This window comes from Chiloscyllium plagiosum, unplaced genomic scaffold (genome assembly GCF_037043375.1).
Source record: "Chiloscyllium plagiosum isolate Xiang-an unplaced genomic scaffold, Cpla_swu_hap1 HiC_scaffold_22, whole genome shotgun sequence".
NCBI classification, from domain to species: domain Eukaryota; kingdom Metazoa; phylum Chordata; class Chondrichthyes; order Orectolobiformes; family Hemiscylliidae; genus Chiloscyllium; species Chiloscyllium plagiosum.
The window spans coordinates 56,031,710-56,055,977 of NW_028270160.1; the positions used below are offsets into that span (position 1 = coordinate 56,031,710).

The 24,268-nt window shown below is 42.3% G+C and overlaps 1 protein-coding gene across 2 annotated transcripts in view; it reads left to right on the plus strand.

Moving 5' to 3' along the window:
* The window catches only part of phyhiplb (phytanoyl-CoA 2-hydroxylase interacting protein-like b), a 64,713-nt gene that overhangs the window by 26,949 nt on the left and 13,496 nt on the right, over positions 1–24,268 (plus strand). The window contains exons 2-3 of one of the 2 annotated variants that reach the window (XM_087999079.1): positions 5,275–5,657; positions 17,088–17,284. In XM_087999079.1, coding sequence (XP_087855205.1) covers positions 17,120–17,284 — 165 coding nt within the window. In that variant the 5' untranslated portion in view covers positions 5,275–5,657; positions 17,088–17,119. The remainder of the gene's footprint in view (positions 1–5,274; positions 5,658–17,087; positions 17,285–24,268) is intronic. The other variant, XM_043712346.2, reaches the window with a different exon arrangement.

A 24,268-nucleotide genomic window follows, 5' to 3' on the forward strand; every position in this document is an offset into this window, starting at 1 on the left:
AGGAGATGTTGGAGCCTTTGGCTTGCTCTTTGAGTCGTCATTGTCTACAGGTTTAGTACCAGAGGACTGGAGGATTGTAAATGTTATGACCTTGTTCAAGAAGGGCAGTAGAGATGACCCAGGTAATTATAGACCAGTGAGCTTTATGTCTGTTGTAGGAAATGTTTTGGAAAGGATTATTAGTGATAGGACTTATAATTATCTAGCAAGCAACAATTTGATGCAGATAGTCAACATGGTTTCGTCAAGGGCAGGCCATATCTCACAAACCTCACTGAGTTTTTTGAGAAGATGACCAAGCATGAAGATGAGGTTAGGGCAGTTGACGTGGTGTACATGGACTTCAGTAAAGCCTTTGATAAGGTTCTACATGGTAGACTGTTGGAGAAAATGCAGAGGCATGGGATTGAGGGTGATTTAGCAGTTTGGATTAGAAACTGGCTTTCTGTAAGAAGGCAGCGACTGGTGGTTGATGGAGCATATTCAGCCTGCAGTCCAGTTACTAGTGATGTGCCACAGGAATCTGTTTTGGGACACTGCTGTTTGTCGATTTTATTAATGATTTAGACGCAGGCATAGGTGGATGAGTTAGTAAGGTTGCAGCTAACACTAAAGTTGCTGGATTAGTGGACAGTGTGGAAGAATGTTGTAGAGTGCAGGGGAACTTGGATAAACTATAGAATTGAGCTGAGAGGTGACAAATGGAGTTCAGTGCAGATAAACATGAGATGATTCACTTGGGGAAGAATAACAGGAAGGCAGAATACTGGATCAATGGAAAGATTCTTGGTAGTATGGATGTGCAGAGGGATCTTGGAGTCCATATACATAGATCCTTGAAAGATGCCACGCAGGCTGATAGTGCTTTTAAGAAGGCATAAGGTGTGTTAGGTTTTATTAATAGAGGGTTTGAGTTCCGGAACTGTAATGTCATGCTGCAACTATACAAAACGCTAGTGCGGCCGCACTTGGAATATTGTGTACGGTTCTGGTCGCCCCATTACAGGAAGGATGTGGAAGCATTGGAAAAGGTGCAGAGGAGATTTACCAGGATGCTGCCTGGACTGGAGGGAAGGTCTTACGAGAAAAGGCTGAGACTTGGGTTTGTTCTCATTGGCAAGAAGAAGGCCAAGGGGGGATTTGATAGAGACATACAAGATGATTAGATAGGGGAAGTCCTTTTCCTAGGATGATAACGTCAGCTTGTACAAGGGGACATAGCTACAAATTGAGGGGTGATAGATTTAAGACAGATATCAGAGGCAGGTTCTTTATAGAGAGAATGGTAAGGGCGTGGGATGCCCTGCCTGCCAATGTAGTTAACTCAGCCACATTAGTGAGATTTAAACAATCCATGGATAAGCATATGGATGATGATGGGATAGTGTAGGGGGATGGGCTTAGATTAGTTCACAGGTCATTGCAACATTGAGGGCCGAAGGGCCTGTTCTGCGCTGTACTGTTCAATGTTCTATGATTGATAAGGGCAGAGCGGTGGACGTGATCTATATGAACTTCAGTAAGCTGTTTAACAAGGTTCCCCATGGGAGACTGGTTAGCAAGGTTATATCGCATGGAATACTGGGAGAACTAGCCATTTGGATACAGATTGGCTCGAAGGTAGAAGACAGAGGGTGGTGGTGAAGGGTTGTTTTTCAGACTAGAGGCATGTGACCAGTGGAGTGCCACAAGGATCAGTGCTGAGTCCACTATTTTTTGTCATTTATGTAAATGATTTGGATGTGAGCACAGGAGGTATAGTTAGTAATTTTGCAGATGACACCAAAATTGGAGGTGTAGTGGACAGTGAAGAAGGTTACCTCAGATTACAACGGGATCTTGATCAGATGGGCCAATGGGCTGAGGAGTGTCAGATGGAGTTTAATTTAGATAAGTGCAAGGTGTTGCATTTTAGGAAAGCAAATTTTAGTAGGACTTATAAACTTAATGGTAAGGTCCTAGGGAGTGTTGCTGAACAAAGAGACCTTGGAATGCAGTTTCATAGTTCCTTGAAAGTAGAGTCACAGGAAGATAGGATAGTGAAGAAGGTGTTTGGTATGTTTTCCTTTATTGGTCAGAGTATTGAGTATCTGAGTTGGGAGGTCATGTTTTGGCTGAACAGGGCATTGGTTAGGCTACTTTTGGAATATTGTGAGCAAGTCTGGTCTCATTCCTATCAGAGGAATGTTGTGAAACTTGAAAGAGTTCAGAAAAGATTTACAAGAATGTTGCCAGGGTTGGAGGATTTGAGCTATAGGGAGAGGTTGAACAAGCTGGGGCTGTTTTCCCTGAAGCGTCGGAGGCTGAGGAGATCTTATAGAGGTTTGTAAAATCATGAAGGGGATGGATAGGACAAATAGACAAAGTCTTTTTCCTGGAGTGGGGGGAATCTAGAACTAGAGGATATAGGTTTAGGGTGAGAGGGGAAAGATATAAAAGAGACCTAAGGGGCAACTTTTTCACACAAGAGGGTGGTGCATGTATGAAATGAGCTGCCAGAGGAAGTGGTGGTGGCTGACACCCATCCAGATGCTGCAATTGTATATGAATAGAAAGGGTTTGGAGGGCTATGGGCCGGGTGCTGGCAAGTGGGACTAGGTTAGGTTAGGATACTGGTTGGCATAGACAAGTTGGACCGAAGGGTCGGTTTCTGTGATGTTTCTATGATGTTAGACATCCTTCCCAAAGGAAGTATCCCTTTGTCCCTGAACGATATTACTGAACAACTTTTTTTTTAATGACCATCATTGATAATTTCACGGTTATTTGTTGAGTCTAGATTTTCTGCCAGATTTATTGATTACATTTAGATGTAAAATACTGATCATTGTGATGCAGAGAATAATTTCCACAAGAAGGAAGTCCTGACTGTGATGAAAAAGTTAATGATATTTTAAGAAAAGGTTTTAAGATAATAAGGAGAATAAATTATTTGCAACATTGCTCATTTCAACTCTTCAAATCCTTCTTGCTGTTTGGGTGCTATTTATCAATCTTCATCTACCTCACTCAACCTTTCACTTTTTGAAACTGTTAAAATCGTTTAGTTCAGTAAGCTGGGTGTTGGTTTGTGATACAGAGTAACACCACCTGCGTGGGTTCAATTTCCAGTTGGCTGATGTCACCATGAAGGCCCTGCCTGCTTGACCCTGGTGCTCCCAGAGGCATGGTAATCCTCCAGTTAAACTCGCCACTATTCATCTCTTTCTAAAGAGAGCAGGACTTTGGTGACGACTGTATTTCACTTCAATAGATGTATTGTTTTTTGCATTCCCTCACACACCAATCCTAAACCACAGTTTTACTATGTATATTTAGGATTTGAATCAGTTGCTCTATAAAACTGGCATTTCTAGTTTTGATGCCTAAACCAATAGTAAATTTGATGAACCGAAATCTACATTTCGCTACCTAGTGTTAGTTTATAAACTGTCTTCTAATTTGCAATCCATATCTCATTAAGAAAACCATTTTTCATCCTTATCATTATCTGGTCAGTTTTTGGAAGTTATGGACTCATGGATCAACATTAACTTTTAAGCTTCTGATTGAAAGGGTCAATATATATTTTTCCCTGTTATCTTTTAATTCACTTGTGGGACATAGATGTCACTGGCTGGCCAGCATTTATTGCTTATCATTAGTTGCCCTTGAAAAGGTGGTATTGAACTGCCTTTTTGTATCACGATAGTCCATGTGCTGAACAGTATTATTTTGTGATTGTAGAAGCCAGCATTTAGTCCCTTTTCAGTCTGAAGTATATGAATACTTTGTTTCCAGAAAAAGAGTAGACATAGCACCAGGTCTTCAGCAACTTTGGCAGTCAACAATCAGCGATTAATTAATAGTTGAGTATATCTAAATCATAATTCTTCACTAGAATATGTTTTATTGTACTTTGATTTCAAAAGCTTTATATTGTGTTATTTTCCTAGCAAATTATGCCACACTGATGAAAACTGTAAGTCAATGTTTCAAACTAGCTGTGGTTTGATTACTTTGGGAATATAAACTACCATCTGCCCATTGCATTGCAAGAAACTGCTTAAATCTTGGAGTCTAATACTGCTTTATGTAAAGCAAAAAAAAATGAAACTGTTCTGTTTTGTAATATAATTTTTGCTTAATACAGTTTTACAATATCCCTGTACTGCATATCACAAAGCAGAATAGCTTCAAATTTGACATTAGTCTTGTGTGTTTGGTTATCACTGTAATTTTGCTGAGTTGGTAGCATTCTTGACCAATGCAAGTTGCCGTAAACAGAAAATGAGATAACCATTGATTCAGTGGCGTTTGCAGAGGAAGTAATGTTCAACTCAAAATTGTGTAATATTACATCCATCTAATCACCTTGTTTGTCAGATTAGATAAATGTAAAATTATACAATATGGAGTTGAACATTGGAATTAAACGTTATTGAACCCCTGGTTATCTCATTTTCTGTTAAGGGTAAATGGCATTGGTTTTGCTTACACAAGAATTTTAAAAGTACTTTATTGGATGTGAAGAATTTCTAATGTTGCCATAAGCAATATAGGAAAGTCATTAGGTGTCCTTCAGTTCAAGGATGATGTCTACTCAGAGTTGCAAGTTTATGATGGGCTTCTTCTTGTGGCTGAATAGTTACTTCTTGGCTCACAAGACATTGGGAGAGGACATCCTGCAAGATTGTGGGACCAAGAGTGCGGGATTTGCTTCCTTTTCTTCCCTTCTCTGCAGCGGTTCTGCCTCATCTCTAACATGTTTAAAGAATAATACTTGGTTGGACAGGTTGTTACCTGAACAATTTATAACAAACTGCTTCTGTTGATTAATGTCATGCTTCATGGAGGGTTTGAGTGCTGTTGTGGTGTTTTCTTTGTCCTCCCCTGGAAAGCTGATAACTTGAGAATTGAGGAAAAAAGCAGAGCAGATGATTTTTAGCCATCCAGATGCACTCTTCAGTCTATTCCAGTTGGTCTTGCAGATGTTTTGCTTGAATGCTGGTAGAACTGGCTTTGAGAAGGATAATAGCATTTGCTCAAAGTTCCTCCCATTAATCCAGAGAACGTGGGGAAGCCATTGCTTGTGGAATGATGAGGAGGTGCCAGTGTTGGGCTGGGTTGGACAAAGTCAGAAGTTACATGATACCAGATTATAGTCCAACAGTCACTTCAACTGACAAAGGAGCAGTGCTCCGAAAGCTTGTGGTTTCAGCTAAACCTATTGGACTATAATCTGTGACTTCTGACTTAGTACAATTTCCTAAGCATGTGTTTGTTGACTTGCAGGTCTTTGTTGGAAAACACTCTCTGGCGTCGTTTGAACAAGGCTGAGCTGGTGCAATTGATCCAATGCGCATCTCCTCATCAATGGTGGCAGATATTTCACTGTTGACGATAGCAAGGAAGATCCTGACAAAATTCCCCTGAATTGCCAACTTCCTGTAGCTGAGGAAGACTTGCTAAAAATTGTGGCTTTAGACCTTCCAGATGAACTTCTAAGATGTTCTTTGTTGCCAGCAAATTCAAGAAAAATGTTGAGGACGATGACACAAACCTTTCATTGCAAGCTGACCACACCCTTTGATTGAATAAATTATGATCTCTGAATAGCTTTCCAGAGATTTGAATTTCCAGAAATTCCATCACAATCCTGTAGCTGATACACGATTGTAAGTTTGCAACTTTTTTTTAATTTCAAAAATATACTTTATTCATAAAATATTTTGATGGTCCGTACAGTTGGTTATGCCATACATACGAAAACATTCCATTTCTTTGCATACAGAAATCAGAATTTATCATTTGTATATTCAGGTCTGTACATTTATCAACCATATATCCATATATTTAGCTGAGGCGTCAGCAGAGCCCAAATGACTGCGTGGGCCCCGTGTTCTTCTTAGGCAGGCAGATGTTACATGGTGGTCTTTCCCCACTGCTGCCCCAAGCTTCAGCGTGTCCCTCAACACGTAGTCCTGGACCTTGGAATGTGCCAGTCTGCAACACTCAGTCGGGGTCAACTCCTTCAGCTGGAAGATCAACAGGATTTAGACTGCCCAGAGAGCGTCCTTCACAGAGTTGATCGTCCTCCAGGCACAGTTGATGTTCGTCTCGGTGTGCGTCCCGGGGAACAGACTGTATAGCACAGAGTGCAGCGTCACGTGCTGCTCGGGACGAACCTCGACAAACACCACTGTATTCCTCTCCAGACTTCTTCTGCATAGGCACATTCCAGAAGGAGGTGTGTGACAGTCTTGTACACCCCGCAGCCGCTTCGAGGGCAGCGTGCGGTGCGGCTGAGTGTCTGGGCGTGCATTTAAGGATATCACAGGCAGAGCCCTTCTCACCACCAGCCAAGCCATGTCTTGGTGCTTGTTGGACAGTTCTGGCGATGAGGCATTCTGCCAAATGACTTTGACAGTCTGCTCAGGGAACCGCTCAACAGGATCCACCTTCTCCTTTTCCCGAAGGGTCTCAAGGATACTGCGCGCTGACCACTTCCTGATGGACTTGTGGTCAAAGGTATTTTTCTTCATAAATTTCTCCACGAAGGATAGGTGATACGGAACGGTCCAACTACTCGGAGTGTTCCGCGGCAGCGAGGCCAGGCCCATCCTTTGCAACACCGGGAACAGGTAGAACCTCAGTACATAGTGACACTTGGTGTTTGTGTACCGGGGATCCACGCACAGCTTGATCCAGCCACACACAAAGGTGGCCATCAGGGTGAGGGTGGCATTGGGTGTATTTTTTCCTCCGTTGCCTGATCTTTATACTTTAAGTCCCTTCGGACCCGGTCCATCTTTGATCTCCATATAAATTGGAAGATGGCCTGGGTGACTGCAGCGGCACAAGTTCTTGGAATAGGCCAGACCTGTGCCACGTATAACAGTAATGATAGTGCCTCACACCTGATGACCAGGTTTTTTCCCGCGATGGAGAGCGACCGTAGCTTCCATCTGCCCAGTTTCTGCCTCACTTTGCTGATACGCTCCTCCCAAGACTTGGCGCACGCCCCAGCCCCCCCGAACCAAATACCCAGCACTTTCAGGTGGTTGGTCCTGACGATGAAGGGGATCGAGGATTGGTCGGCCCAGTTTCTGAAGAGCATGGCCTCGCTCTTGCCTCGGTTGACCTTAGCCCCCGAGGCCCGTTCGAACTGGTCACGTATGCATGAGTCTGTGCACGGACAGCGGATCTAAGCAGAAAACGGCAATGTCATCCATGTACAGGGAGGCCTGGACCTGCAGGCCCCCACTGCTAGGAATAGTCACCCCTCTCAGGCTCACATCCTTCCTGATGGACTCGGCAAATGGCTCTATGCAGCACACAAACAAGGCCGGAGAGAGAGGGCAGTCCTGCCTGACTCCAGATCTGACTGGGAACCTATCTGATTCCCACCCATTGATTAAGACTGTACTGACAATGTTGGTGTAGAGCAGTCTGATCCAATTGCAGATTCCCTCTCCAAGGCCCATTTTGGAGAGAACATCTCTCATATACGTGTGGGATATCCTGTCAAAGGCTTTCTCCTGGTCCAGGCTGATGAGGCAGGTGTCCATCCCTCTGTCCTGCACGTAGGCCCCAGAGCAGACCTGACCCGGTTGGCGATAACCTTTGACAGAATTTTGTAATCCGCATTCAATAGTGAGATTGGTCTCCAATTTTTGAGTTCCTCCCTCTCCCCCTTCCGCTTGTAGATGAGGGTGATGATGCCTTTCCTCATGGTACCTGCCAGAAGCATACTGACATACACCTCCGAGCAGAAAACATTTTTTTAATTTCAAAATATACTTTATTCATAGAAATAAATCTTTGGTACTTGTACAATTTGTCATGTCGTTCATAGATATATACATTGCATGTCTTAAAGAACAGATTGAATTACTCGAATTTACAGTTATCCTATTTACAGTTCCCTTTATTAACCATCCAGTCTCTTATTATTTAGCTGTGGCTTCAGCAGAACCTACCTACTGAGTGGGTGCCCTGTTATACGATAGCAAATTAACCCTTTTTTTTAATCCCAGTTTATGGGGTTACCATTGTCCATTTGACTGTCCTGTCTCTGGGGAAGCTGTCTGCATCCCCATGGTGAGCACGAACTGCTGGACCCTCGCTGGCTGAGGTAGCTATCCAGGCTCTCACTGTGGTCATTTACCTGCTCTGGAGTCATTGAGCCAAGGCAAGGGTCCGCACCGTCCAGTTCAGTGTCTGACAATGGGACTGTCAGAGGATCGCAGCTCTCCGTTGTCTGTAGTTGTGGGGCAGTGGGTACCCCCTGGTTCTCACTGGGTGGAGGGTGGACTTCGGGAGGTCCGTTGTTTCCTGGTTGGGAGGAAATGCCTTCCTCTTTATCTACGGCGCTCTGTCTCTTCTTCTGGTGGTGATGACATTCTGTGCGCCCGTCTTCCCCATCCGAAGAGCTGGCCGTCCCTCCCTCGTGCAGCTGTCTTTTCCCCCTTTGCTGGGAGGCTTTGGGGGCCTGGCCGGATTTTCTCTTCCTGTTTTTAACAGGTATCCACTCCTCTGTCTGCTCGATTACCTCCTCCTCCATTGCTTCCAACTGCCCAGCTAGAGCTAGGATCAGCTGCTGTGTCTCTCCGCTGGTTGCCACCTCCTCCACTCCGACCTGTTCTTCTTTCTGGGTGCTGTCTGGGTGCACATTATCGGTCTTTGGGGGTCCACGGCTCGCATTGCCACCTCCAGCCATCTGTGCGTAAGTGGGGCCCCCCACCGTGCGAGCAGAAAACAGTGTTGAATAGAAGATTTGAAACAGATGCCTTCAGAATCTGAATCAGTGTTAAGCATTGCGATGTGTTAGCCCTCATACTTTTTATAGTCTATCTGACTGATTATCATCAAAGATCAAATATTCTCTGTTTTTGTGTGCTAAATAGCAGCAAGATGCTGATTAATGTCAATGGTACTATGTTTTGGAAGGTCAGTGCCAAAGTTAAACAGACACAATAGACATATGTGACTCACGGTATGCAGATTGCTGCAATGTAATTTCCCACTCTGCATTAGACTTGAGAACCTCTCTCAATGTCTTCAACTCTGTCGATAAGGGACTTGGCCTGTTCCTTGAATGTCGAAGTAACAAAATTCATGCTGACCCCACACTTGGTCAGTCCAACATTCCACTTTTCACATGATGAAGGAGAGACACTGGAATATGTTGAACATTTTCCATAACTTTATCGCATGGTTTGTGATCCCACATTGGTTTTCAAGAAGACAGTGTTTCAACTATGAAATAAAGGTTACTACAAAAACAGTTATTTCTTTAGTGTATTTATTAAATGATCACTAAAAGTATATACAGTTCTAATCCTATTCACTTGGCTGTTAATTGTTGTACTCTCTTTATTCATTCTTTGCATATTCTGACACGTGACATTGCTAGTTTATCTAACCAAACTTGGAGCACTACATTCAGCTTGTGTTGTAGAAAGTTTAATGAAGGCCTCCTCTGTTTATTGGCACAATGGTAATCTACTGTTCTACGAGATGATGAAATGTTGTTCTTGTAGTGGGAAGCATTTAAATTCCAAGCACACTTTCCTTTGACAAGGGCTATTTTTATTTCATCACTCTGTATACAGAAATTTGCATTTGAAGTTCATAAAAATGCATTTGAATTCATGATTTTCATCAATTAAATAATGTGACATTGAAACTTTACATGACCCACACAAATACACAGCAGATACTGCCATTGTCGAGATATTTTTGTACAATCATATATTCACTATGATTGGTCTAGAATTGTTTTTGCCAAGGTCATGTAACACAAGATTCTGTTTTTGTTGCTTTAGTTTGTATAATTGTTAGTCTACTTAATTTATCTGATTTTCGTCTTTGTGTTAATGCTATCCTATTGATTTCATGGATCCCCTTTAACTTTGCTGTCTTTTATGTCCTTTCTGTCCCATGGACTCAGTTATAGGCAAGTCAACTTTGACCATTTCTTTGTCACCAGTTTTGCTTGTTCCTTTCCACCACATTGCTTCTCACATTCACTCCGAAGTACTTCCTTTGTAATTACTAAGTAATTATAAATGTGCTTGAAAAGTCCCAATTGCCTGCCCTTATGTCTTCCTTATTCCAGAGGTTCAGCTTCTGCTTCGTTGACCCCACTCTCAAAAGTGCTAATCACATATGCTTTTCAGGTTGCCATTCTCTCTGATTTAATGAAGTGTGCTCTCTCTTTACAACTCCCTGTCCCCATTTAAAAACAACTTTACAAATACTTGCCTTCCTTTCCTCATTTTATGATATTGTTGCTCCTGAATTTGTAGTTGCCTTTCCCAAAACCCCCAAGTATGAATCTTTCCGATTAGGAAACCTGGCACCACTGTAGAACAGCCCACCTGTTACTTATCTGGTCTTGGTTAATCATACCATTGCCTCGCCATTGTTTAATGCAGTGGACTGAGCCTTTCTTGGCTCAGAGGAGCCTATCTTGGCTCCACTTTTATCCATAACTAGAACATAGCGAACAATAGTTTCTCATCTGCCTTCACTCTATTACCTCCGCCCTTCCCCCGAGGATCGGTCCTCTTTTGATCACTTGTATTTTGTGCTGTAAAATTGATTTTTGCAGTTTCAACCAGTTAAATAAGAAATATGAATCGATCGTCTTTTGACAAGTTGCCATCTTTACAATATTTTATCATACTAAATTGTAGTATGGAATATCGATTAACAACAATTTCAACCATTATTATGTTTTGCTTTTTTCCACCTCAGCCTTTCACATATGTCTCTGCTGGAGTTTGATGACAATCTGGAATTGAAAGCAGGTCTCAGCATGAAACTATGATTGTCGTAAAAGCCCGTGTGATTTATTAATTTCATTCAGGGAAGAAAATCCTTACTACACGTGATTCCAGACCTACAGCAGTATGGTTGACTCTCAACTGCACTCTAATGGCCTAGCAAGCTGCTTGGTTACAGTCAGAAAAGTTGAACCAGAAAACCTGCAATGGTTCAAGTTGACAGTTTACATCAATGTTCTTGAGCATTTTGGGATGAGTAACAAATGCCTGTGATGACTAAATCCCATGATTTTTCAGAAGTCAGAAGACAGAAAATTTGGACTTGCTAAAAGCAATTTAACCTTCCAGGAGAAGGAAGCAACAATAGAATCAAAAGGGCCAATATAGGTGGAAGGGTGTCCGACATTAGATAGCTCAGTTTGAAGAGCTAAACCAAGTGCTTGTGACAAGGTTTTGACTGTATCTCAAATGGAGTGAAGCCAAAGAAATCATTGAAAGTTTCTCCATCAATTTCCAGACCCCTTCCTTTCAGGTGGCCTGTGAAGAAGAACAAACCTACAACATTCCAAGACTTGGCATCTTTAGAGAAATAAATGAGATAGTGGACTTATAAGATCCCAATGCATGTAATCATTTCTCATGTGTCTCTGAGTGTATGACTGGATACACTTTGGAATGTATTTCAGATGTTGAGTGAAAAACATTTATACTTTTGAAAAATAGTTGGGAGAAAGCCATTTGTCTATCCTTAATGGTGGAACACTTGGGTGGGTGGGGGTGTATGGCTTAAACACGTTTTGCATTGCATAAGAACACATCCGTCTTTGATCAGTTGGAAGTTGGAAAAGGTGGGAACCATCCTATCACTTATCCCTTATCCATAGCAGTGGGCCATACATCCCCATGAGCCTGCTGTGCTATTCAACAATATTATGGGGTTCATCTTTTACCTCAACTCACTTTTATATCAGCTTTTCACATCCTTTGATTCCCAGAGAGTCCAAAGCATTAATCAGCCTTGGCCTGAAGTATACCTAACAACTAAGCAGACCACTTCAATACTTTTCAACTACTTACCCTATCGCTAAAAATTGAGCTACTCAGTTTAACCTCACTTGATCCTTCCCTCCCTGTCATTCCAGGAGAAGACAGCCAAAATAGAGTCAGAAAAATCTAGATGGGTGAAAGAATTCTTGTCCTCTTGGGAGAAGACTGGATACCTGGGGGATACTGAGTCATCCATTTCCCATTAACCAACTAACAACTCTTCATGCCACTACAATTCATAGTAACCTAGCTGTCAGTCTCATTCTTGCACACCACTTCTAACCACTGGTCACAACACCTAATATCTCTTTTTTTTTCTTGCAAGTACTTCCAGCATCTCCAGCAGCACCGTGATGAAATGACCAGCTCCCCCAGAAGTCACCACCTCGACTTCTGAGGAAAAGACTATGAAGACCTCAGAGGAAGCATTGGCCAGGCCACCTCTTGCACCTCCAACAAAATCAGATACTGACTCTTTATTCAGAACATTATCCTTAAAAATATAGGAGCGCAATCTGATGAACACTTCACTGCGACACCGCTACAGCTGATCAAAGAAGAAAGCATCCAGGTCACTGGCTATCATAGGATTACTGGAGAGCAGGCCTCTGCTCAGCTCCAGGCAAGACAGGGTTGGCAATCAGACTTCACCAGTGAGGAACAGGAGCAGCAGACAGGTATGTGAGACCTACTTAGCCTTATTGCCCTGAGGTTACAGCAGGGCAGCAAGTCATACAACCACTAGCTGCCTTCATTGCCTCATGGACTGATTGGTGACTGCAGTGAAGAGCCAGGGCCAGCACTCTCATGGTGTTCTGGAGAACTGCACATCTTTTGCCAGCGTTAGCCATTGTTCTTCAGGTTCGAAGGCATGGCGAAGGAGGGATCAGCAACCTACAAGCACTTCAGGTGCACTTTCCTCAGAAGTCTCCATTCATGGCGTTCCAGAGGGTGGTTCTGCCCCTCCACCTTTATTCGCTTAGCCCCTCTCCGACTCTTGGAAGATTATATTGAACAGGGTAAATTTGATCTGGTAGGAAGACCTTCATCATCTCTGGATCATCCAGAAATGCCCCTTGGATTGCCTAACCAAACCTCCAGGGCCAACGTGCTCCACTGTCGAGTACCTTCTTGCATCCCAGTTGAAGAATCAGGGACTGCACTAAGATGTAGGGTGGGTGAGGGAGAAAGCTTATTGAGGACAGTTTGGTGGTATGAGTGACAATGCATTGTACTTTATTCGTTATGTTTCTGTAAGTGGCACTGTTTTGACTTTGTGGGGTTCCGTTGTTTAATTCTCAGTGTAGCCCAGAATGTAACTGTGCTAGAATGGTGGATGCTTTCATGGCCTCATAACACCATGGATCGAAATCTGTGTTGTGAGCTTACTGCAGCATGTGGAAGAAAGAGGAACCAGACGTTCACAGGGTAATGGATCCTGCTGACGCCATTGCCCCGCATTCTGCAACATCCCTATTCTTCCCTGCATTCTTTGTAGGCGTTTTTTTTGTTAGATTGTCTTTTACTAGTTTGCTTATTACTGACTACATGGCTAAGGATTTAACCATTATTATTTTAACCCCTTCAAGAAAGATTGCAGCTTCTATTGGGGCGGCAGTGGTTAGCACTCCTGCCTCACAGCGCCAGGGACCCGGGTTCGATTCCAGCTCCGGGCGATTTTCTGTGTGGAGTTTGCACATTCTCCATGTGTCTGTGTGGCTTTCCTCTGGGTGCTCCGGTTTCCTCCCACAACCCAAAGATGTACAGGTTTGGTAAATTGGTAGGGATTCTATGATTCTATGATACTCTCATAATCAATATCCTTCATGCCAAGAAAAATTCTCTGTTTCTTTCTGCACTGGCTGTAAAGCTTTGAGGGCTTCCTGAAATTGTGATGTCCACAATTGGACACAGTAGACTACTTGCATGAGGCTGTACCTATGAATTCAGCATAATATCTTTGCTTTTGGACTCTGTGCTTCTATTGATAAAGTCCAGAATGTCACATTCTCAATCACCTACCTTTAACAATTTGTGGTTTCAAATATACCCCCAAGTTGCTCTATTCCTGTGCCCTGTTTAGAATTGAGTCCATTATTTTATGTTGAATTTCCTAATTTTTCCTATCAAACTCTACCAACTCGTTCTTCTTTGCATTAAATTTCATCTGTCCCATGTAATCATAGTAAATTATCTATTCTTATGCATTATGGCATATCTGCTGCCTTTCACATTGTTTACTCCATCTTTTCCAACATCTTTTCTCTACAGTAGAACTGGATGGAATCACCTTTGCTTGATTCCATTATTATTTGTACAATCGGAGCCAGAAAATCACTGGTGGTGACATCTGCCTATTCCAGCATTATTAGCTTCAAAATACATGAAGAATCTGTGCATGGCTCCCTCTTGTTTCTCATCCGCTGGTGTCTCTCAATGAGTTCGTCCAAAACACATCTGGGAGCAGGGGGAGCAATTCTTCATTTGTCTGTCTGTGGATTTACTATTTATTGAATATCTGAAGAACTTCTTTAAACACTTCTTTAAACTTCTTACTGCAGTGCCGTCTTTGAAACTGGCTGCTGCTTTCTGTAGCTTACCAAGTATGTTGACTTTCTATTTGCTCATGAATGGTTTTTGCTCTGTCTACAAATGGTATTCATATGAATCGCAGCCAAGAGAGAAACAGCATCCCAGCATTGATCTTTCATCAGTCTTTTAATTTGTCTGTGTGGTTTGATGTCAAATTATGTTTGTTAATGCTCCATGAAGTGCCTTGGGAAATTTCAGAATGCTTAAAAGTACTTAAAAATGAACTGTTTGTCTATTTTTCCACCACCATATCTGTGGAGTTAAATTTGGATTCCTGCTTTGATTATTCAGAGCTATTGTAAACTAACTTGGTACGTCTAGCCCCTATATAACAATTTTATTACGTTTAGTTTTCTTTTGCAATTTCTTTTCAAAAACATGATGTTGCTAGATAATTAATGGCATGTATCATTTCAGATATCGTTAAGCTGGTTATTAGTCACCTAAAACATATTTAACCTAACTTTTGGTCACCTCAATGATGCCTGTTTAAAGCGAGTTTTTTAAAAAAATCTACTCATACAACAGCTCTGCGGAGCAGTCTCCACACATTGCTGAAGATGTGCTGTAAAGGCTGCTAATACTACAGTATGAATTAAAGGAGCTGAAAAGTTTTTGAAAATCCAAGAATGGTTTAAAAAGTGAAGATTACAAATGGGGAGAACTTACTTGGAGGGCTGGAGTATGTTGCAAAACTTTACTGCTGATGATTTATGAATTGAGATTGTACAAATTACTATTTAATATCTTTGGCTCATATAGTTTTAAAACCAACCTCTATTTGAGAAAAAAAGCACATCGCATTGATTTAGACACTACGCTTAGCAGATTATTTTGTTAGTTATTTTATTAGAAGACTGTTAATACCTCAAAGTAGTGAGATTTGTATCATGTTAAACATTGTAAGAGCACTTTTAAAATGGCTGTATTCAATTGCTGAATTTGTGTCCTAATCATATCAGTGAGGTAAGTTGGAGAACACTGTGCCGTAGCCAGTAGATACTGCATTGAAGTACTGTGAAATTGATAAGACCCACCATCCATCCCAGTTTAGTACTGGAATTTTTGTACTGCATCAATCATCAAGCCTAGGTTAGGCAAGTAGATATTGCAAAGAGGTAAAAACAATGACTGCAGATGCTGGAAACCAGATTCTGGATTAGTGGTGCTGGAAGAGCACAGCAATTCAGGCAGCATCCGAGGACAGGCAAAATCGACGTTTCGGGCAAAAGCCCTTCATCAGGAATAAAGGCAGAGAGCCTGAAGCATGGAGAGATAAGCTAGAGGAGGGTGGGGGTGGGGAGAGAGTAGCATAGAGTACAATAGGTCAGTGGGGAAGGAGATGAAGGTGATAGGTCAGGGAAGAGAGGGTGGAGTGGATAGGTGGAAAAGGAGCTGGGCAGGTCGGACAAGTCCGGACAAGTCGAGTTGCTGGAGGTTAGAAACTAGGATGAGGTGGGGGAAGGGGAAATGAGGAAACTGTTGAAATCCACATTGATGCCCTGGAGTTGAAGTGTTCCGAGGCGGAAGATGAGGCGTTCTTCCTCCAGGCGTCTGGTGGTGAGGGAGCGGCGGTGGAGGAGGCCCAGCACCTCCATGTCCTCGGCAGAGTGGGAGGAGGAGTTGAAATGTTGAGCCACTGGGCGATTTGGTTGATTGATGCGGGTGTCTCTGAGATGTTCCCTAAAGCGCTCTGCTAAGAGGCGCCCAGTCTCCCCAATGTAGAGGAGACCGCATCTCATCCACATCCCGCACCTCCGCCCTCAGACCCAACCCCTCCAACCGCAACAAGGACAGAACGCCCCTGGTGCTCACCTTCCACCCTACCAACCTTCGCATAAACCAAATCATCCGCCGACATTTCCGCCACCTCCAAACAGACCCCACCACCAGGGATATATTTCCCTCCCCACCCCTCTCCGCTTTCCGCAAAGACCGTTCCCTCCGTGACTACCTGGTCAGGTCCACGTCCCCCTACGACCCACCCTCCCATCCTGGCACTTTCCCCTGCCACCGCAGGAACTGTAAAACCTGTGCCCACACCTCCTCCCTCACCTCCATCCAAGGCCCTAAAGGAGCCTTCCACATCCATCAAAGTTTTACCTGCACATCCACTAATATCATCTATTGTATCCGTTGCTCCCGATGCGGTCTCCTCTACATTGGGGAGACTGGGCGCCTCTTAGCAGAGCGCTTTAGGGAACATCTCAGAGACACCCGCATCAATCAACCAAATTGCCCAGTGGCTCAACATTTCAACTTGTCCGGACTTGTCCGACCTGCCCAGCTCCTTTTCCACCTATCCACTCCACCCTCTCTTCCCTGACCTATCACCTTCATCTCCTTCCCCACTGACCTATTGTACTCTATGCTACTCTCTCCCCACCTCCACCCTCCTCTAGCTTATCTCTCCATGCTTCAGGCTCTCTGCCTTTATTCCTGATGAAGGGCTTTTGCCCGAAACGTCGATTTTGCCTGTCCTCGGATGCTGCCTGAATTGCTGTGCTCTTCCAGCACCACTAATCCAGAAAGTAGATATTGCAAGCTGATTGAACAATGTTTGAATTGAAACTATAAATCTTTTCTAACTTCCTGTTTAAATTGCTTGATAATTATCTATTTTATGTAATTATATCATCAATATTTTTAAAAATACTTGGATTTTTTTTCACACAGGGAACAAATCGCAAGACAGTGGCATTGCAGAGATGGAAGAACTTGCTGTTCCACATAACATAAAAATAAGTAATATCACATGTGATTCTTTCAAGATCTCGTGGAGCATGGATCCAAAATACAAAGATCGTATCACACACTACTTCATTGATCTTAATAAGAAAGAAACAAAGAATTCCAATAAATTCAAGCACAAGGTAAAGTACTGTATTGTAATTGTTTGCTTAATTCTCAATATTTTATTTTATACCTTTAAAACCACAGTCTTTGTTTAATTCTTCATGGACCCAAGTTAAACAAAATAATTCTGATTAGAGACTTGTTACTGTAAAAATTGAAGTTTCCCTTGCTGAGGCAGACATTGTTAAAGAAGAAAGGTAGTTGTTGACCTACTAAGCAATCCCAAATATAAATAAAGATATCTATATGTGTATTGTACCTTGTCACTGTGTACAGTATTAAAGCTTGTAACTCAAAGCTCTTGAAAGTTGATATTTTGTGCAGATTATATCCTGTTGGAGTATGTGATGATTTTTAACCCAAAAGCAGCGCAGTAAGAAAATGTAATTTATTTAAAATGCTTAGGAAATATTTAATTGTTTTAATAAGTTTTGATAAAACTTTTAAGATTTTGCATAAATTATAAAGGGATCATTGTAAATTTCTTGGATAGTAAGAAACACATCACTCCTAACCATAAACAGGGACCTTGGATGGAAATGACTGCGAATATACTTGAATTGAGAGCTAAATTGATTGAGGCAAAATGTAAAATCCTACATACCAGAAGTCAGTTGTGTGGGGAGTGATAAGGATGCTCATGGTCGTATAAGGTGCATCTTAATTGCTTAAATTCCTTCAAGTGAGATTTTCCTTTTTAACTGAGTATCATTTGCCAGTTAAATTATGCTTATTTTCTGTTGATTCTGCAGCAAACTTTGAAGGAGTGAAACCTTGTTGGTAATTTCTTCATTTAGGAATTGTTTGGTAAATTTTGTTAAATTTGCAGTTTCTCTATGTGGGTTATAACAAAGTAAGATGAGTTTGGATTATGTTTGTACGAGAAGTGAGAAAAGCTGGAGTCCAGTCATCGTTTGATTGTCATTGATAGGTAACTTGATGAGCAGCAATTATGCACCAATTTCTGCTTCTAAATCAAATGAAAAGCATTATGTTGTACATATTTAACAGTGAAGCATTAAAACTTCAAGACAGGCACATTATTCTGGAAAGAATTTAGGGTGTGTTCACAAACAAATTCTACACTGGTGTTCTGTTTCAAGTACTCTTGGGTATGATTTCAATGACCATAATGGTTTTGGAAGCTTTCATCTTAACCATATAACTCTGGTTACAGGATTTCATCAATCATTATTTTTTATTGCATTTCTACAAAAATTCAGAATTCTTCAGAGGAATTATCACTTGGAATTCGCAAGCTATGAATAATGTTGTCACGTGTGCTATAGAATTGGATTGACCTCCCTTGCCTTCCTGAAAATTAGCATGAAATAATGACTTTACACCCGCCATCAGATGTAAACCTGTCTCTTGTTTCTAAATTGGAATGGTATACTGGAAAGAGCTTTTCGAAAGTGCCAGTTAATATCAGTTACCTGCACAAATTAAAGAGGTGTTGATTCAAAGACAGAATAGCACTTTAAACAGTAAGGCTGAGTAGTTCTCAACCAGATGGTAAATATAATAAATAGGTTTTTAAATATGGTTCATAGAGTGTGCAGAGAGAAAGAATTATATTTAGAAATGCATGTTATATGTAAGGCATCTCATACACTGATTACAAATTAGAGATATTAGATTAGATTCCCAGAAGTGTGGAAACAGGCCCTTCGGCCCAACAAGTCCACATCGACACTCCGAAGAGTAACCCACCACACTCTGACTAATGCACCTAACACAATGGGCAATTTAGCATGGTCAATTCACCTGACCTGCACATCTTTGGAATGTGGGTCATACCGTTTTGCTCCCCATTGTTATAAATATGCTTCCACTATTGACATTTTTGTTTTAGGAATCCAGTCTAAATGATTGTGAAAATTGGTTCAGGTGGACAACTGAGGATTGGTTTCTTTTAACACGTCACTGAAAGGATGTTGAGGAAGACTTTTTCAAATCCTCTTTCTGGAAGTCACAGTTTAAGTTAAATAAGCAGACGAGGTTCATAATCTGTGGAACGGCAGATAATCTGTGGAACGGCACATAATGTGTGGGCGGCACGGTGGCACAGTGATTAGCACTGCTGCCTCATAGTGCCAGGGACCCAGGTTCAATTCCAGCCTCAGGCTGTGTGGAGTTTGCACATTCTCCCTGTGTCTGCGTGGGTTTCCTCCGGGTGCTCCGGTTTCCTCCCACAGTCCAAAGATGTGCAGGCCAGGTAAATTGGCCATGTTAAATTGCCCATGGTGTTAGGTGCACTAGTCAGAGGGAAATGGGTCTGGGTAGATTACTCTTCGGAGGGTCGAAGGGCCTGTTTCCATACTGTAGGGAATCTAATCAACTGCTGGATTTACTGGCATTTTCAGGATTTGAGCTAACTGCTTGAATGTACTAGTGTCACATGCCTGAGTTGATAGCTGTCAGAAGCAATGACGCTTTTGGTGTAGTTTGGAGTTCAGTTGGTGTAGCCAGTGAAGAGATAAGCCCCCAGTCTAGCTTTTTGCAGCCTATCTGAGAAACCATTTTGAGTGTTACGTGAAAATTGAAAAACTTCAAATTATTCTCAGTGGAAAGTCCATAAGACTTCGTGTTGACATCTTTTGAACAAACTGATTTGAGAATGCTGCTGTGAAATAACTGCACAGAGGCCAGTATCCTGTCACCAAGTCTCTGTACACTCTCTGTGACCAGCCAGCTCACAGTCAGTCCATGAACTGATGAGAATTCTGAATCACCTATTTATATTTTTTCTCCTTTTTTTTCCTTTTTTTCTTCTTTCTTTACCCCCATACTACCGCCTAATTGCAGTAGTGCTTATATTTTCCCAGCACCCATGTTGTGTGTGCAGGTGTGAGACACAATGAAAGACAACAGTTGTACAAATCTTTGTTCAGTTTCCACTTCCAGGAAGAAAGGAAACACCCGAGTGGCCAGTGACAAACACTGCCCTTCCCATCAAAGGGCAATGCTGTGTGATCAAACAATGAAGGGGAGGGCAGGGATTAAATCAAAATAGAGTTGGAGGGAGAAATAATGCACTCCACTCCCTGCGGCGCCTACCTCTCCCTGAACAACTCCAGGGTGTTGGTGGACACCGCGTGCTCCTTCTCCAGAGACACCCAGGCTCTAACGTAACCGCGGAAGAGGGGCAAGCAGTCAGTCCTAATGACACCCTCCATGCCCTGCTGCCTGGACCTGTTTATGGCCAGTTTGGCCAGGTCCAAGAGCAGACCCACAAGGAGATCCTCTGAAATCATCAATTTTTTTTCTTTTTTTTTCTTTTTCTTTTTACAAGATGTATGAATCTTTATTCAAATTTCCACCACCAGGAAGAAAGGAAACACCCGAGTGGCCAGTGACAAGCAATGCCCTTCACATCAAAGGGCGATGCTGTGTGATCCAAACAGTGAAGGGGAGGGTAGGGACTATATCAAAATAGAGTTGGAGGGAGAAATAATGCACTCCACTCCCTGCGGCGCCCACCTCTCCATGAACAACTCCAGGGTGTTGGTGGACACTGTGTGCTCCTTCTCCAAGGATACCCGGGCTCTAACGTAACCGCGGAAGAAGGGCAGGCAGTCGGCCCTAACAACCCCCTCCACAGCCCGCTGCCTAGATCTGTTTATGGCCAGGCCCAAGAGCAGACCCACAAGATGATCCTCTGAAATCATCTATTTATTTATTTTTTATTTTTTTTATTTAACCCACACACTACCACCTAATTGCGGTAATGCTTATTTTTTCCCCAGCACCCATGGTGTGTGTGTGGGCAGGTGTGAGACACAGTGAAAGACACAAAGTGCACGAATCTTTATTCAAATTCCACCACCAGGAAGATAGGAAAACACCCGGGTGGCCAGTGACAAACACTGCCCTTCACATCAAAGGGCAGTGCTGTGTGATCAAAACAGTGAAGGGGAGGGTAGGGACTAAATCAAAATAGAGTTGGAGGGAGAAATAAGCACTCCACTCCCTGCGGCGCCCACCTCTCCCTGAACAACTCCAGGGTGTTGGTGGACACCGCGTGCTCCTTCTCCAAGGACACCCGGGCCCTAACGTAACCGCGGAAGAGGGGCAGGCAGTCGGCCCTAACGACCCCCCCCACGGCCCGCTGCCTCGATCATCTATTTATTTATTCTTTTTTTTTATAATTTAACCCCCACACTACCGCCTAAGTGCGGTAGTGCTTATTTTATCCCCAGCACCCATCGTTAGTGTGTGCAGGTGTGAGACACAGTGAAAGACACAAAGTGCACGAATCTTTATTCAAATTCCACCACCAGGAAGATAGGAAAACACCCGGGTGGCCAGTGACAAACACTGCCCTTCACATTAAAGGGCAGTGCTGTGTGATCAAAACAGTGAGCGGGAGGATAGGGACTCAATAGAATTGGAGGGAGAAATAAGCACTCCACTCCCTGCGGCGCCCACCTCTCCCTGAACAACTCCAGGGTGTTGGTCGACACCGCGTGCTCCTTCTCCAAGGACACCCGGGCTCGAATGTAACCGCGGAAGAGGGGCAGGCAGTCGGCCCTAATGACCCCCTCCACGGCCCGCTGCCTCGATCATCTATTTATTTATTTATTTTTCCTTTTTTCTTTTTTTCTTTTTTAAAATTTTTTTTTAAAGACACAACGTGCACGAATCTTTATTCAAATTCCACCACCAGGAAGATAGATCATCTATTTTTTTTATTTTTTTTTGCTTTTTTTTTAACCCCCACACTACCACCTAAGTGCAGTAGTGCTTGTTTTTGACACTCCTGTTTATTTTTTATTTTTTTCTCTTTTATTATATTCTTTTTTTTTAATAATTTAACCTCCACACTACCACCTAAGTGCGGTAGTGCTTATTTTATCCCCAGCACCCATTGTGTGTGTGTGCAGGTGTGAGACACAGTGAAAGACACAAAGTGCACGAATCTTTATTCAAATTCCACCACCAGGAAGATAGATCATCTTTTTTTTTTGGGGATGCTTCTGTTTAATTTTTTTTTATTAACCCCCACACTACCGCTTAACTGCGGTAGGGCTTAACGCTTCTGTTTATTTTTTTTTATTTTTATTTTTTTTTCATGTGAAACACAGTGAAGGACACAAAGTGCACGAATTTTTTATTCAATTTCCACCACCAGGAAGATAGGAAAACACCCAAGTGGCCAGTGACAAGCAGTGCCCTTCACATCGAAGGGCAATGCTGTGTGATCAAACAATGAAGGGATCATCTATTTATTTATTTATTTATTTATTCTTTTTTTTTTATTTTAACCCCCACACTACCACCTAAGTGCGGTAGTGCTTATTTTTTCCCCCAGCACCCATGGTGTGTGTTTGCAGGTGTGAGACACAGTGGAAGACACAAAGTGCACGAATTTTTTATTCAATTTCCACCACCAGGAAGATACGAAAACACCCGAGTGGCCAGTGACAAGCAGTGCCCTTCACATCGAAGGGCAATGCTGTGTGATCAAACAATGAAGGGATCATCTATTTATTTCTTTTTTTTTCTTTTTTTTTTCTTTTTTTTAACCCCCACACTACCACCTAAGTGCGGTAGTGCTTATTTTTTCCCCCAGCACCCATGGTGTGTGTGTGTGCAGGTGTGAGACACAGTGGAAGACACAAAGTGCACGAATGTTTTATTCAGTTTCCACCACCAGGAAGATAGGAAAACACCCGAGTGGCCAGTGACAAGCAGTGCCCTTCACATTGAAGGGCAATGCTGTGTGATCAAACAATGAAGGGATCATCTATTTATATTTTTTTTTTTAAATTTTTTTTTATATTTTTCCTCTTTTTTTATTTTTTTCTTTTTTTTTTCTTTTTAACCCCCACACTACCACCTAAGTGCGGTAGTGCTTATTTTGTCCCCAGCACCCATGGTGTGTGTGTGTGCAGGTGTGAGACACAGTGGAAGACACAAAGTGCACGAATTTTTTATTCAATTTCCACCACCAGGAAGATACGAAAACACCCGAGTGGCCAGTGACAAGCAGTGCCCTTCACATCGAAGGGCAATGCTGTGTGATCAAACAATGAAGGGATCATCTATTTATATTGATCCATCAAGGCTTCCTAATTGGCCCAGGGGAACAACCCCAATCAAGGATCTCATTGCTAATGAGATCTGCCTAATTCCAATCACTACACACTGACAATTGTGTGTCTGGTGAAATCCATTTACATGTGCAAGGAGTAGAGGCATGAGGGAGAGACAGTGCCTCCCCCAAACTCAGTCAACAACCATGTACATAGTCCAGCAGCATTATAACCCATGTTGTATGTGTTTGATATTATTAAACATAGATCCCAGTCTCTGCCTATGTTGTAATACATTTTTGTGTAAAATAGACAATAAATATTAGGATAAAAGCCAAAATATGCAAATATTTGTAAATGTTTTTCAGACCTGGCAACTAAATGGTTACTGTTTCATGGAAATATTTTTGTTTAATTGCGTCATCCATATAAAAAGTCAGAAATCGTTACTTAACAATGCGATCTGGAAAGCCTGTCCAGACTGAGATTGCTGTATTAGAATGTAATTACAGTTACTGATGAATATAATAAATACATTACTTGAGTCAATGCTCTGGCACAGCTATTAACAGACCGTCTGGGATTTCAGCTTGTAGTTTCTGCTTCTAGCCATTCACAGTACAGGAATAAATCAGTCAAGTGACAATGGAAAATTTAAAAGTGCTTTGTTCTACTGGAATTGCTTCTTTTTTCATGAGCAACCCATTTCTGGTGGGCAGGGTAACACCAATGGCAGGGAAGACGTCAATTACCCTAATATAGACTGGGATAGAAATAGTGGAGAAGACAAAAGTTTCTCAAGGTGCTTTCAGCTGAATGTTCATTTCTGGCCAAAAGAGGAAGGAAGTATTACAAGTCTTGTTCTGGAAAACAATGTGAATCAAGTGCCAGGCGAGCAGTTAAGGAACAGTGATCACTTTATCATAAGTTATTTAAGAAAAAGGACACAAACTAATATCGAGT